Below are 13,579 nucleotides of genomic sequence, written 5' to 3'. Positions count from 1 at the left end.
GCGTGCGGCGGCGGCGCCTCCCACAATCCATTCGGTGCGGAGCCGGCGTCCGTCCGTCCGTCCGGCCCGGTTTCGGCGACCGGGAAGCCCAGCCCGGGGCCGGCGCGCGCGTCGGGGGCGCCTGGACGCCCAGGTACATGCAGCCTCTTCTTCGGGCGGCGCGGGACGGTTGGGCCGGGCGGTTGCGGCCCCCGCAGCTCCACACCGCGGCCTCTGTGACGCACGGCGCGGCTGCCGGGGCCGACCGGGCGGCGCGAAGGGGGCGGGGCGAGCGCGGGGCGGGGCGAGCGCGGCGGGGGCGGGGCGAGCGCGGGGCGGGGCGAGCGCGGCGGGGGCGGGGCGAGCGGCGGAGGCCCCGCCCCGGGGCCGGAGGAGCGAGGACGCTACGGAGCAGGCGCGTCCCGCCGCCGCCGCCGCCGCCGCCGCCGCCGCTGCTGCCCCCGCCGCCGCCGCCACCGCCGCCGCCGCCGCCGCCGCCGCCGCCCCCGCCGCCGCCCCCGCCGCCGCCCGCGCTGCCGCCGCCGCCGCCGCCGCCGCCGCTCGCCCTCTACTCCGGAGCCGCCGCCGCCGCCGCCGCCATTTGCACGGGGACCCCAGTGACAGGGGCTCGGCGGAGGGGCGGAGGGAGGGGGGGAGGGCCCGCGGAGCCCCCGAGGGCGGGAGCGACGCCGCCGGCGCCGGCCGGGCTCCCTGCGCGACCGCGCCGCCCGCGGCGGGCCCCAGCAGCAGTAGCAGCGGCGGCGGCGGCGGCGGCAGCAGCAGCAGCAGCCTCCGAGGCCGGGCGTGCGCCTGAGGCGCGGCGGCGGCGGCGGCCCTGCGGGCGGCCGGGAGGGGCGGGGGCAGCGGCCGCCGCCGTTTGATGGATCCGAGGATCGCCTGGTTCCAGCCAGAGCAGCTCGGACCGTCCAACAGTCTGTGGATGCAGATCTGGGAGACGACCCAGGGGCTGAGGAACCTCTACTTCAACCACCACTGTCACAGCAGCGGCGGCGCGAGCGGCGGCGGCGGCGGCAGCAGCACGGCCACCGGCGGGAGCGGCAGCAGCACCGGCAGCCCCAGCGGCGCGGCCCCGGCCCCGGCCCCGGCCCCGGCCCCGGCCCCGGCCCCGGCCGGCATGTACCGCTCCGGGGAGCGCCTGCTGGGCGGCCACGCGCCGTCGGCGGAGCAGCGGGACTTCCTGCCCCTGGAGACGACCAACAACAACAACAACCACCACCAGCCCGCGGCCTGGGCCCGCCGGGCTGCCGCGGGCCCCTCGGCGTCCCCGTCCCCGTCCGCGTCCCCGTCCCCGTCCCCACACTCCGCCGCCGCCGTCCCCGTCCCCGTCCCCGTCCCCGTCCCCGCCGTGGAGCCCGCGGACCCGGCCTCGGGCAGCAGCAATAAGCGGAAGCGCGACAATAAGGCCAGCACCTACGGACTCAACTACAGCCTGCTGCAGCCCGGCGGAGGGCGGGCCGCGGGGGGCGGCCGGGCCGACGGCAGCGGGGGCGTGTACAGCGGGACCCCGTGGAAGCGGAGGAACTACAACCAGGGAGTCGTGGGGTGAGTGCTGGCTGGCCCTGCGGCCTGGCGGCTCGGCGGCCCCGCGGCCCTTGCACACGCGCAGCCGGGCACACGCCCACAGACGGTGGCTTGGGGGGAGCCTGGGCGAGGCCACCCCCCGCCGGCCTGCCTTCGTTGCCCCCCCGGGGCTGATGCCCGTTCCTCCATTCCTCCATCTCTCCACCATCCACACCTTCCCCCGCTCCTCCTTAGCGATCCACACCTGGCCCCCTCCCCCTCAGCCTTCCAGGCCTTTTCTGGACATTCCCTCAACCATCCACATCCTCCCCTCACCTCCCTTAGTCATCCACACTCTGGCCCCTTAACAGTCCACACCTTTCCCGGCCCCCACCCCCACCCCCACCCCCACCTCCACCCCCACCCCCACCACATCCATCTACTCTTTCCTCCCATCCCCCCTCCCCCAATCAAACACGCCTTCCCCAGGCTTCCCCCTCCAGCCCTCCGCATCAGCACACCCCAAGATGAAGTCTGTTAGCACAGGCAAATCATTGATTCCCTGAGAACATTCCTGTGTTAGTGCCTTTTGATGGTACAGGACCTGGAGGTGCGTTCCTTGCCAAGAATAGAAACATCCAGAAAGCTCCTCCTCCTCCCCCTCCCCCTCCCCCAATCCCAAACAGGAATCCTGTCAACCCTGTAAGGTTTTGCCTGCTGTTAACCCTTTGGCCCGTCTTTTAATTTTTTATTTAAAAAAAAATTTTTTTTTCCTGTATTAGCGATGCCTTTTTTCTGTGGGTGAAAAATGGGGTGACAGCTGAGTTTAGGCTGGTGGAGATGGTGAGCTCTTCTGAGGCTGATAGAACTTTCTAGGAGTTCACGGTCCTCGGCTCCAGCTTCTCACTGTAAAGTTGTCATTCTGGCAGATACAGCCAGTGCTTTTCATTCTAGGGGGTAACTTCACGCTAATGAGTGAATGTTGCACCATTAATGAGTTTCTGGTTAAAGTTCAGCTGTTACAAAATGGAATCTTAGTTGACCCCTAGTGAACTATGTACATAAGCAGGGAATGTTTCCAGCTAGATTTCCCTTCTAGAAGAGCCCCCCTGTGCTGGAATAGGTTACTGAGTCTTTTTTTTTTTTTTTTTGTAAAATAAAAAATCGGGCCGTATGTGTGTGTATGTATGTATGTATGTATGTGTATGTCTGCGTGTGTTTAGCTTGAGTATGAAGAATGAGCTCTCAAATTGTTTTTCATTTTCCAGATCCTGTTTTACATTGGGGGCTACAGTAGGCAAATGTAATACCGTTAGTAAGCCTTTGTGAAACATTTTCTTAGATTCACCCATTCAGATCTGCCCTGCTTTGGCAAGCACAGATAGTTCTGTGTACCTTTTTGGAGGTCTGGGTAAAATGAGTTGGTGGGTTCCATCTGCTTCTAGTGGGCTGGTGTCTGCTATATGCTACTATTACAACTCCCACCTTTTATGGAAAATGCAGTCAGGCGTTTCAGGACTGGCACTGGGTTACATGTCAAACCTGTCCTCGCTTTCCAGAGGGGAACCTTTTAGGGTTGAGTCCTCTGTTGCTAAGCTTCAAGGGCGCTCTCCATGGTCATCACGTTTTAATAAAAGACCCATGGGTTCCATCCTGTTAGCATTTCCAAGATGAAGCATAAAGCGGTGGTTTAGCGACAAGCAAATTGATATTTAAAGGTTCTGGTAGTTTCATTTCACAGAAATAAGCTCCAGTTAAGTAATCACTGTCAACTAAAACCTTGAAGTTCTCTAGTTTCGTTTTACTGAAGCTTCTGCATGTGTGTCTGGCAAAGAGAGGTGATAAATCCAAAATAGTGGCTGCTTTTCTTTTTGACAGATAAGAAATTATTTTCTCCTCTACTTGCTATTTCATGATAGGGATACTGTAAAAGGTTCATATTTGAACTTCGATAGAGTCAGGATGTTCTTATTCCCGATTCAAATATATTGCCCTCAGAAGGGATTAGGGAGAGGAATTTCCATTTCCCAGCAGGATTACTGTTTAAAAACTGATTGTAAACCTGTTTTTAAAACTGTTTATCACTTCATAAGACTTTTCATTCTTTTGCCTTTTCCTTTAGAGGCTGTCAGTAGCAAAAATTTCCTGTGTTATTAAGCAGTTCCTAACTTTTCGTAAGAGTGTCTGGGTGTTTAAAAATTCGTGTTTTGATTTATGGTTCCTTATGTCCTGACTTTTACAGAAGTTTTGCTATTTTTAGTACAGGTTTTTAAAAATCTGAATTCATGGTGCACCTCAAAGTTACACTATTTAGTAAAACTGTTACTAGCATTCTGAGTTCCAGGAACCGATGTTTAGCTAATAGGTCAACAAATTGTAGTGGTTCCTGGCCTCTGAACTGACAGTCCAGATAGGGGAGAGGAGTGGAAGGCACATGAACAGTGGACTGGAACTGGAGACTGCTGTATATATACTCTCTCTTGTATCTTTGGTTTCTGTGTTCTCTGCCTCCACCAAACTGGTTGACATACTTCCTGAACAGTCCAAGATACAGTTCAAAATCCTGACTTCTCTTTTGTCCGGGTCCTTCACTTTTGTCGTTCCTCCTTTGAACTTTTGAATTACTTGCTTCTCGCTCTTGCTATATAGCCTGCTTATGTTTATTTTTCCTTTTATGTATATGTTTCCTTTAGTCCACTAGGTCACTAGTTAAGATGGAAACTTTTTTTTTTTAATAAAGATTTTATTTATTTAGAGCGTCCATGAGCAGAGAGTTAGGGAGGCAGAGGGAGAAAGAGAGAGAGAGAGAGAGAGAGAGAGCTTCATGCAGGGCTCAATCCTAGGACCTTGAGATCATGACCTGAATTGCGATCAAGAGTCAGTTGCCTAACCAGCTGAGCTACCCGGGGGCCCCTAGGGTGGAAATTTTTCTTTTCTTTTCTTTTTTTTTTTCTTTTCTTTTCTTTTCTTTTCTTTTTTTTCTTTTCTTTCACTTGAGAGAGAGAGAGAGAGAGAGTGTGTGTGTGTGCGCGTGCACGTAAGAGGTGTGAGGGGCAGAGCAGAGGGATTCTTAAGCAGACTCCACTGAGCATGGAGCCAGATCCAGGGCTCAATATTGCGACCCTGAGATCATGACCTGAGTTGAAATCAAGAATCAAATGTTTAACCAATTGAGCCACCCGGGCACCTGGAAATTTCTTAAATGTAGAGTAAGATATTTGGATTTCATCCTGAAAGCTTCATATTCTCTTTCAAAATTGAATACAACTGACAGGGCCTGGTTGGTTGAGTTGGTGGAGCATGTGACTCTTGATCTCAGGGTTGTGAGTTTGAGTCTCATGTTGGGCATAGAGATTACTTAAAAAAAAAAAAATTTTTTTTTTAAATTAAAAATCCAGGATGCCTGGGTGGCTCAGTGATTGAGTGTCTGCTTTTGGCCCAGGTCGTGATCCTGGAGACCCAGGATCGAGTCCCACGTCAGACTCCCTGCATGGAGCCTGCTTCTCCCTCTGCATGTGTCTCTGCCTCTCTCTCTGTGTCTCTCATGAGTAAATAAATAAAATCTTTAAAAAAAATAAAAAAATCTGCTTACCACCTAGCCTTTGTGTACCCACAGACTCAGGGAATTTGCTCGTGTTCCTTCTTTTTTTTCTTTTTAAAGTTGCTTTCACTATTCTATTTCTTGCAATTCATTTCCCTCCAAGGCTGGCTGTGGTGTAGGAAGCAGTCCACCTGCTCCTTCTGGTTGTCCATGAAAATGAGCTATAAACCCTTTTCAAAGATTTAATTGTTGATTACCATGGAGAAAGAAGTGATGTCCAAAAAGTAGTGAACACGGTTACCTTATGGAGACTCAGAGTCCTTGGTCTTGAGCCCCCCTATGTCTAGAAACTTCTTGTGGAAGGTGCTTGGAGCTTGTCCAAGCTCATCAGGATAGGTTTGTGTTGGCTGCATTGCCAGATCTATAGATACTTTTTTTTCAAGCCTTGGATGACTTGTTCAAAGTAGTGTTTTGGAGCATGAATCTGAGTGTGGGAATCAGGAAGACCCTGCTGGGAAACTCAGGTTTAAGGAATAATTTCTTAACCTGGGCTGATGGGGATGGGAACAGTAAAGAATGAATGAGTGTATGTGATGCTACAGGGTAAGGTTGGAGAGGATCCTGACTCCCTTCCTGGGTTAAATAATCATGCTATAGCTTTGAACCAGAGTGTGGAAATGTTGCTGTTATTATTGCAAATAAGGGGTGGGATTGTGGATTTGGAGTAAAAAAATATGGTGATGTTAAGGTGGAGCTGTCTGGCAGTGACTTGAAATTTGGGGGCCACGGCATAGTCATCTTTGCTGCAGTGGGGCAATGTCCTTCCTGATGTGCCCTGTGCTCTAGATCATGGTAAGTCCAAGATGCTGACGCTGTTCTTCAGCACCGGCATTATGATTTCTTTCTGCTAATTTCTACATGATGTGATCAATAGGCTTGCTGTTGGTGCTGGGCTCCAAAGTAAGTGATCCAGCAGATTAACATGGCGTTGAGTATGAAAGAATTTAGAGGCCGTATTCCAAGTGCTTGCTCTAAATATTAATTTCTGTGCATTTACTAATGTAGCCCCAGCAATTCTTTGGTGAACTAGAACCCTTGGGTCCTTGAATTCTACTGCATTTGAGTACTGAAAGGTGATTTTGAGAAGATGTTAGGTTTCTTCCAGGGTACATTCTACACTAACAGTGTAATTCATTTTGAAGAATTTCCCCAAATCTCATATACTATGTTCACCTAAGATACTTTCTTCTTCTTCTTTTTTTTTTTTTTTAAGATTTTATTTTTTTATCCATGAGAGACACACAGAGAGAGACACAGGCAGAGACACAGGCAGAGGGAGAAGCAGGCTCCATGCAAGGAGCCTGATGTGGGACTCGATCCTGGGTCTCCAGCATCACACCCTGGGCTGCAGGTGGTGTAAACTGCTGCGCCACCGGGGCTGCCCCACCTAAGATATTTTCATATCATAACTCGTCTTTTGTCTAAAATCTGTGACCAGTGAAGACTGTCACTGAGGATCATTGGTATGTCAGGGTGTGTAGTCTTTTTTAAACCCCATTAAGTTTTTAGCTGTTGAAAGGCAAAAGGAACCAGCAAGTGGATAGAGCTTTTTGGAGTCTACCCTGGGTTCACACAGAAGGTTCAGTATATTTCAGTAAAGGAGGGATAGGAAAGGGATACTAGAAAAACCCAAGATGGGGAGGGTGTGTGTGTGTTAAAACAGTGCTGGTCCTGGTGTGATAGATGGCCTTATAGCACAGCTTCTTCCATGAAACCCCTACCAAAACATCCTAGTGTTAGGAACCCAGAAAAGTCCATGGGGAGAAAATTCAGGGGCTCCCTTGCTGATATGGGCACTGGTCAGATGGTTGTAGTTAGATATTCTTATACCTGCTGAAGCTGTGAAAAATTTCAGCTGCTTTTTCTATGGAAGATAGAAAAGCAAGCTGTTGTATAATTTCACTCAGCTTTCTATTCTCCCTTCTGTTGAATCCGTTAGAGTAATATTTAGTGGAGGAAACTATTTCAGGATCACACCCACGGCACTAGAGACTGTATGTATTAATCACTTACACACACATAACATAGGTGTGGAGTAATCCCGAAGAGGGGCTCTAGGCCCAAGAGGATGCTTATTTGAAGAGTTAGGGTCCACTTCCCAGCAGCTAGTCTGAGACTCCTGTCTTTGCTCTTTCCTACAGAGCTGACTGGACAGCTCAGAGCCTGCTTGAGGAATTCAGAAGACTGCCAGTAGAATGTTCTTTCCATCCTTCAGAATATTTGCTAGGGACTCAGCTGCTGCAGACACCATAAAGGCTTCAAATCCATTTTACCATTTTTAACATGACATGGAATTTTTTTCCTAAGGGAATATTGAAATGGAGGATGGCTTTGAACTAGACTGTACATTAATTTGCATCCAAACAGGCAATATATTTATTTTCATCTTATAAGTTATTTGATGATATAAGAGACTTTTGTATACTAAGGGCTTTGGACCGTATGGAGATTGAAGTTGGGAGATTTGGGGGAGAAACAATGTGAAGATGTTTATGTTGTGCACTGGCTCCTTGTTCACTTGAATAGCTTCAAGTCTGAAAAAAATCTTGCCATGTCTGTAAGAGATTTCATGGAGTATCTAGTGACTAAACTCAGGAATTCTACCTCTGATCATGCTTCCTGCTCCAGTAGTTTGAATAGTCTGCAGAAACCTGTGTTTTCAAATTAGTTGATTTATTATTAAAAGTGCTCAATAAAATCATAAAGTGCTCGTGGTAGCCTTTGTATCATGTTCCAAATGCTATGTTAAATTTTTTCTGTTTATTATATTAACCTGTTCATGCATTGCCCCATCTCATTTGTTTTTCTTTCGAAATACAGATTCACAGAGTTGCAAAAAAAACAGTACAGAGAGATCCCATGTTTCCTTCACCTAGTTTCATGCAATGGTAACATCTTATATAACTATAGTTTAATATCAAAACCAGGAAATTGACATTGTTACACTTCATAGCCTGATTTAGATTTCACCAGTCTGACATGCACTCATTTGTTTTTTTTTTTTTTCATTTGTGCATGTAGTATGTAGTCCAGTGCACTTTTATCATGTGTAGATTGTGTGACGTCACTACAATCAGAGATCGCTTATGCTACCCCTTTGTTTTCACACACACCATCATCTCTAACCCCGAGCAAACACTAAGTTGTTTTCCATTTCTATAATTTTTTATTTTGAGAATGATAAATGGAATCACACAGTATGTTACTTTGGCTTTTTTCCTCTTACCATAATTCCTTTGAGATTTGTCCAGATTGTTTCGTGTATTAATAGTTCATTCCTTTTTAATGTTGAGTAGTATTCCAATGTGTGGATGTACCACAGTTTGTTTAATGATTCATGCATTGAAGGACATACCAGAAGAGTTTCCAGTTTTTGGCTATTACAAATAAAGTTGCTATAAACTTAGGCATACAAATTTTTATGTGAACATAAAGTTTCATCTTTAGGGGGTAAATGCCTTAAAAGTGCTAGGTCGAGACACCTGGGTGTCTCAGGTCATGATCTCGGGACAGCTGAGAACCTGCTTCACCCTCTCCCTCTGCCATTTTCCCTGCTTGTGCTCTTTCTGTCAAATAAAATCTTAAAAAAAAAAAAAAAATAGGGATGCCTGGGTGGCTCAGTGGTTGCGCATCTGCCTTCGGCTCAGGGCACGATCCCGGGGTTCAGGGATTGAGTCTCACATGGGGCTCCTTGCATGCTCCTACTTCTCCCTCTATGTCTGCCCCTCTGTGTCTCTCATGAATAAATAAAATCTTTAAAAATAAATAAATAAAGGTGCTGGATCATATGGTAAATACATATTTATTTTTATTTATTTATTTTAGAGAGACACAGAGAGTGTATGTTGGGGGGGCGGGGGGACAGAGAGAGAGAATCCCAAACAGGCTGCCTGCCAAGCATAGTGTCTGATGTAGGGCTTGATCCCACAACCCCAAGATCATGACCTGAGCTGAAACCAAGAACCAGAGGCTCAACTGACTGAGCCACTAAGACACCCCGACTATGTATTTAGTTTTGAAAGGAACTGCTAAACTCTTATTTATTTTTAAAAATATTTTATTTATTTATTTATGAGATACATAGAGACAGAGGCAGAAGGAAAAGCAGGCTCCCTGTACAGAGCCTGATGTGGGACTCGATCCCAGATCCTGGGATCACACCTTGAGTTGAAGGCAGACGCTCAACTGCTGAGCCACCCAGGCGGCCCTGCTAAACTCTCTTTTAGAGTGATTGTATCATATTCTATTCATATCGTGATGTGTGTAAGCCTGTTTCTCTGCATGCTCGCCAGCATTTAGCATTATCACTTTTTAAAATTTTAGTTTTAATAAAGGTACTGATGGTTCATTGTGCTCTTTCTTTCTTTCTTTCTTTCTTTTTTTTTTTTTAAAGATTTTACTTATTCATGAGAGAGAGAGACAGAGAGACAGAGAGAGGTAGAGACACAGGCAGAGAGAGAAGCAGGCTCCATGCAGGGAGCCTGATGTAGGACTTGATCCTGGATCACGCCCTGGGCCGAAGGTAGGTGCTAAACTGCTGAGCCACCCAGGGATCCCCTCATTGTGCTTTTATCAAATTAACCTCCTAAATAGCCTCACCTAATTTTAACTTTGATTTTAGTTTTGAAATATTTTATTTATTTAGAAAGAGAATGTGCATGGGAATGGGGAAGGGGCAGAGGAAGAGGGAGAAAGAATCTAAAGCAGACTTGATGCAGAACTCGCAGAGCCAGATGTGGGGTTCAGTCTCACAACCCTGAGATTACAACCTGAGCCAAAACCCAAGAGTCTGAGGCTAAAGCAAATTGAGCCACCCAGGTGCGCTCCGACTCTTTTTTTTTTTTTTTTTTTTTCCGAAACTTCTTGACAGTATTGAGAATGTCTTTAATTAAAAATTTCTAAGTAAAACACATTTTAACTCTTTATCTTTGAAGTACTTTGCAGTGTTTCCTTTACATATTGCTTTTTCTTATAAACTAGTATGAAGTAGAGCTTTATTTTCACTTTTTTAAAAACATGTAAAAAGACAACTGCAGAAAAGATTTCAGAATTTAGTGTCCTTTCCTTTCGTATGAGTATTATTTTCTCTCTGCTTGGCTCTCTTCTGGGAAGTAAACACTCCTTGGTGGTTTTTATTGGTGATGGTGAAGTGTTTTTTAGAGTGTTTTTTTTTTTTTTTTTTTTAAGATTTTATTAGAGAGACAGTGCATGTAGATTTGTGCATGGGGGAGGAGAAAGACAGGAGAGGGAGAGAGAATCTCAAGCAGACTCCCTGTCAAACATGGAGCCTGGTGCAGGGCTGGATCTCACGACCCTGAGATAATGACCTGAGCCGAAACCAAGAGTCAAGATGCCTAACTGTGCCACCCAGGTGCCTCCTTTTTTATAGTATTTTTATATCTGAACAATGCCTTCAGACTGTGCTTCACCTTCACACTTGTCCTGGAGTAAACCGTGTTTCAGCAGAACTAGTTTCTGGACTGAGAACTGGGACCTCATGTGTTTCCCTTACTGTTTTGATTTAGTCAAAATAATGTAACTTTCGGTACCATCAAGTGTTTATAAATTTCTGCCACAGCAGGAGGAAGAATCCACTAGCATCATGGTTGAGGAGGTTCAAAAGTTAACTTCTGATAATTTGGATTTAATGAAGTATTAGGTGTCTGATGAGGTTTGGAATTTGGATGTCTTTTTCCTCAAAGTTAGTTATTCTACCTTTCTTTCCTTCTTGGTATGAGGTGTTAATACCACTGTCCTTTTTTTTTTTTTTTTTTTTTAAAGATTTTACTTATTCATGAGAGACACACACAGAGAGGCAGAGACACAGGCAGAGGAAGAAGTAGGCTCATGCAGGGAGTCCGATATGGGACTTGATCCCAGACTCCAGGATCACACCCTGAGCCAAAGGCAGACGCTTAACCACTGAGCCACCCAGGCGTCCCTACCACACTGTCCTTCAGAATACTTGTTTTCAAAAACAATATACAGTTTAAATACTACTAATTAATACTGATTTTCAAAAAACTAGAACATACAGCTAAATCAAAGAAATTAAAAAAAAAAAATAGCCCGATTAAACTACTTCCAGGGTATAACTACTGACATCTTACTTTGTTTTTAGTTTTTTGTTATTTATAAAAAACATGTTTTTAGATGAACCTTTGGATTCTTTCTTACTTTTACTGAGATGTAATTCATATGCCATCACATTCTCCCTTTTATAGTATACAGTTTAGGGGTTTTAGAATGTTACAGGAGTGTGTAACTATCACCACTATCTAATTCTGGAACATTTTCATCACCCTAGAAAGAAACCCTGTACACATTATCACTCCCTGCTCTTTCACTCTCAGCACCTGGCAAACTCATGCAGCCCTTCTCTGTCTATGGATTTACAATTCTAAACATTTCATAAGAATGTATGAAATCAGGGCAGCCCCGGTGGCTCAGCGGTTTAGTGCTGCCTTCGGCCCGGCGTGTGATCCTGGAGACCCAGGATCGAGTCCCACATCAGGTTCCCTGTGTGGAGCCTGCTTCTCCCTTTGCCTGTGTCTCTGCCTCTCTCTCTCTCTCTCTGCCTCTCATGAATAAATAAATCTTAAAAAATATGTATGAAATCATAATATGTGGCTTTTTGTTTACCATTTATCAGTTGGACAGTTGGGTTGTTTCTGCTTTTTGGCTGTTATAGATAATGCTGCTCTGAACTTCATGTGCAAGTTTGTATGTGGACATATGTTTCTGTTTCTCTTGTATAAACACCTCTAAGTGGAATATACATTGTGGGAGTGGAATTGCTAAATCACATAAAGCAGCTGTAACATTTTCCATACCCACCAGTAATGTATGAGGTTTCCAGTTTCTCCATATTGTCAACTTTTTTCATTATCTTTTTTGATTATAGCCATCCTATTGGGTGCAAAGTAGTATCTCATCATAGTTTTGATTTACATTTTCCCAAAACTAATGGTGAACATTTTTGCATGTGCATATAGGCCATTATTTTTCATTGGGTTGACTTTTTTTTTTTTTTTAAAGATTTTTGATTGATTTGACACAGAGAAGGGAGTACACAAGTAGGCAGAGTGGCAGGGAGAGGGAGAAGCAGGCTCCCCACTGAGCAGAGCGCCCAATGTGGGGCTCGGGCCCCAGGACCCTGGGATCATGACCTGAGCTGAAGGTAAGATGCTCAACCGACTGAGCTACCCAGGTGCCCCTTGGGTTGACTTTTTGTTGAGTTGTAAGAGTTCTTTGTATATTCTAGTACTAGACTCTTATTAGATAAATGATTTATAAATACTTCTTCTTTTCTATGGATTGTCTTTTTACTTTCTTGATAGTGTTCATTGAAGTACAAAGGTTTTTTTTTTTTCCCTATTTCATAAATTCTGATTTGTATATTATTTTCTGTTGCTTGTGCTTTAAGTGTTATGTCCAAGAAACCACTGCCTAATTCAAGATCATGAAAATTAACCCATGTTCTTTCTAAGAGTCTTACAGTTTTAGCTTTTACATTTAGTTATTTTATTATTATCTTTTTAAGTAATCTCTGCCTAACATGGGCTCAAATTCATGACCCTGAGACAGAGAGTCATGTGCTCTACTGACTGAGCCAGCCTGGTGCTCCTTCATTTAGGTCTTAGATCCAATTTTTTTTTTTTTTTTAAGCACAGAGCTTGAACTCAAGTCCCTGAGATAAGACCTGAGCCAGGATCAAGAGTTGGATGCTTAACAGACTGAGCCACCCAGGTGCCCCAGGTCCTGGATCCATTTTGAGTTCATTTTTGTATATGATACGAGGTAGAGATCAACTTCATTCCTTTGCCTGTGGATATCCAGCTGTCTTAGCACCATTTTTTTAAAAAACTTTTTTTTTATTAAAGATTTTATTTATTCATTCATGAGAGACACAGAGAGATAGAGAGAGAGGCAGAGACACAGGCAGAGGGAGAAGCAGGCATCATACAGAGAGCCTGACGTGGGACTCGATCCAGGGTCTCCAGGATCAAGCCCTGGGTTGCAGGCGGCGCCAAACCGCTGCGCCACTGGGGCTGCCCTTATTTTTTTAAAACTTTTTTTTTTTTTTATTAAATATTTTATTTATTCATTCCCATTTTTTAAAGACTGTTCTCTCTCCAAGAATTTTATTGGTGGGATCCCTGGGTGGCACTTCGGTTTGGCGCCTGCCTTTGGCCCAGGGCGCGATCCTGGAGATCGAATCCCACGTCAGGCTCCCTATATGGAGCCTGCTTCTCCCTCTGCCTATGTCTCTGCCTCTCTCTCTCTCTCTGTGTGACTATCATGAAAAAATAAATAAAAATTAAAAAAAAAATAAAAAAAAAAGAATTGTATTGGCACATAAAGTTTTAGACAGGAGGTTTTTGTATCTTGTAAGGCTTTTACCACTCTTACCTGTGGAAAGATTCGGCCGGATTACCCTTATGTCAGCAGTGTGCAAGAATCCCAGTTTCCCCTAAA

At 45.9% G+C, this 13,579-nt stretch overlaps 1 protein-coding gene across 4 annotated transcripts in view; it reads left to right on the top strand.

Moving 5' to 3' along the window:
• The first annotated feature begins 800 nt into the window (after positions 1–800).
• The window catches only part of TENT4B (terminal nucleotidyltransferase 4B), a 78,859-nt gene continuing 66,080 nt past the window's right edge, over positions 801–13,579 (top strand). For 2 of the 4 annotated variants that reach the window (XM_077898488.1, XM_077898486.1), the window contains exon 1: positions 802–1,542. In XM_077898488.1, coding sequence (XP_077754614.1) covers positions 860–1,542 — 683 coding nt within the window. In that variant the 5' untranslated portion in view covers positions 802–859. Of the gene's footprint in view, positions 1,543–13,579 lie in introns of all 4 variants that reach the window. The other 2 variants (XM_077898490.1, XM_077898487.1) reach the window with 2 other exon arrangements.

Source organism: Canis aureus, chromosome 5 (genome assembly GCF_053574225.1).
Source record: "Canis aureus isolate CA01 chromosome 5, VMU_Caureus_v.1.0, whole genome shotgun sequence".
Classification (NCBI taxonomy): domain Eukaryota; kingdom Metazoa; phylum Chordata; class Mammalia; order Carnivora; family Canidae; genus Canis; species Canis aureus.
This window is presented reverse-complemented; position numbering and strand designations above follow the sequence as displayed.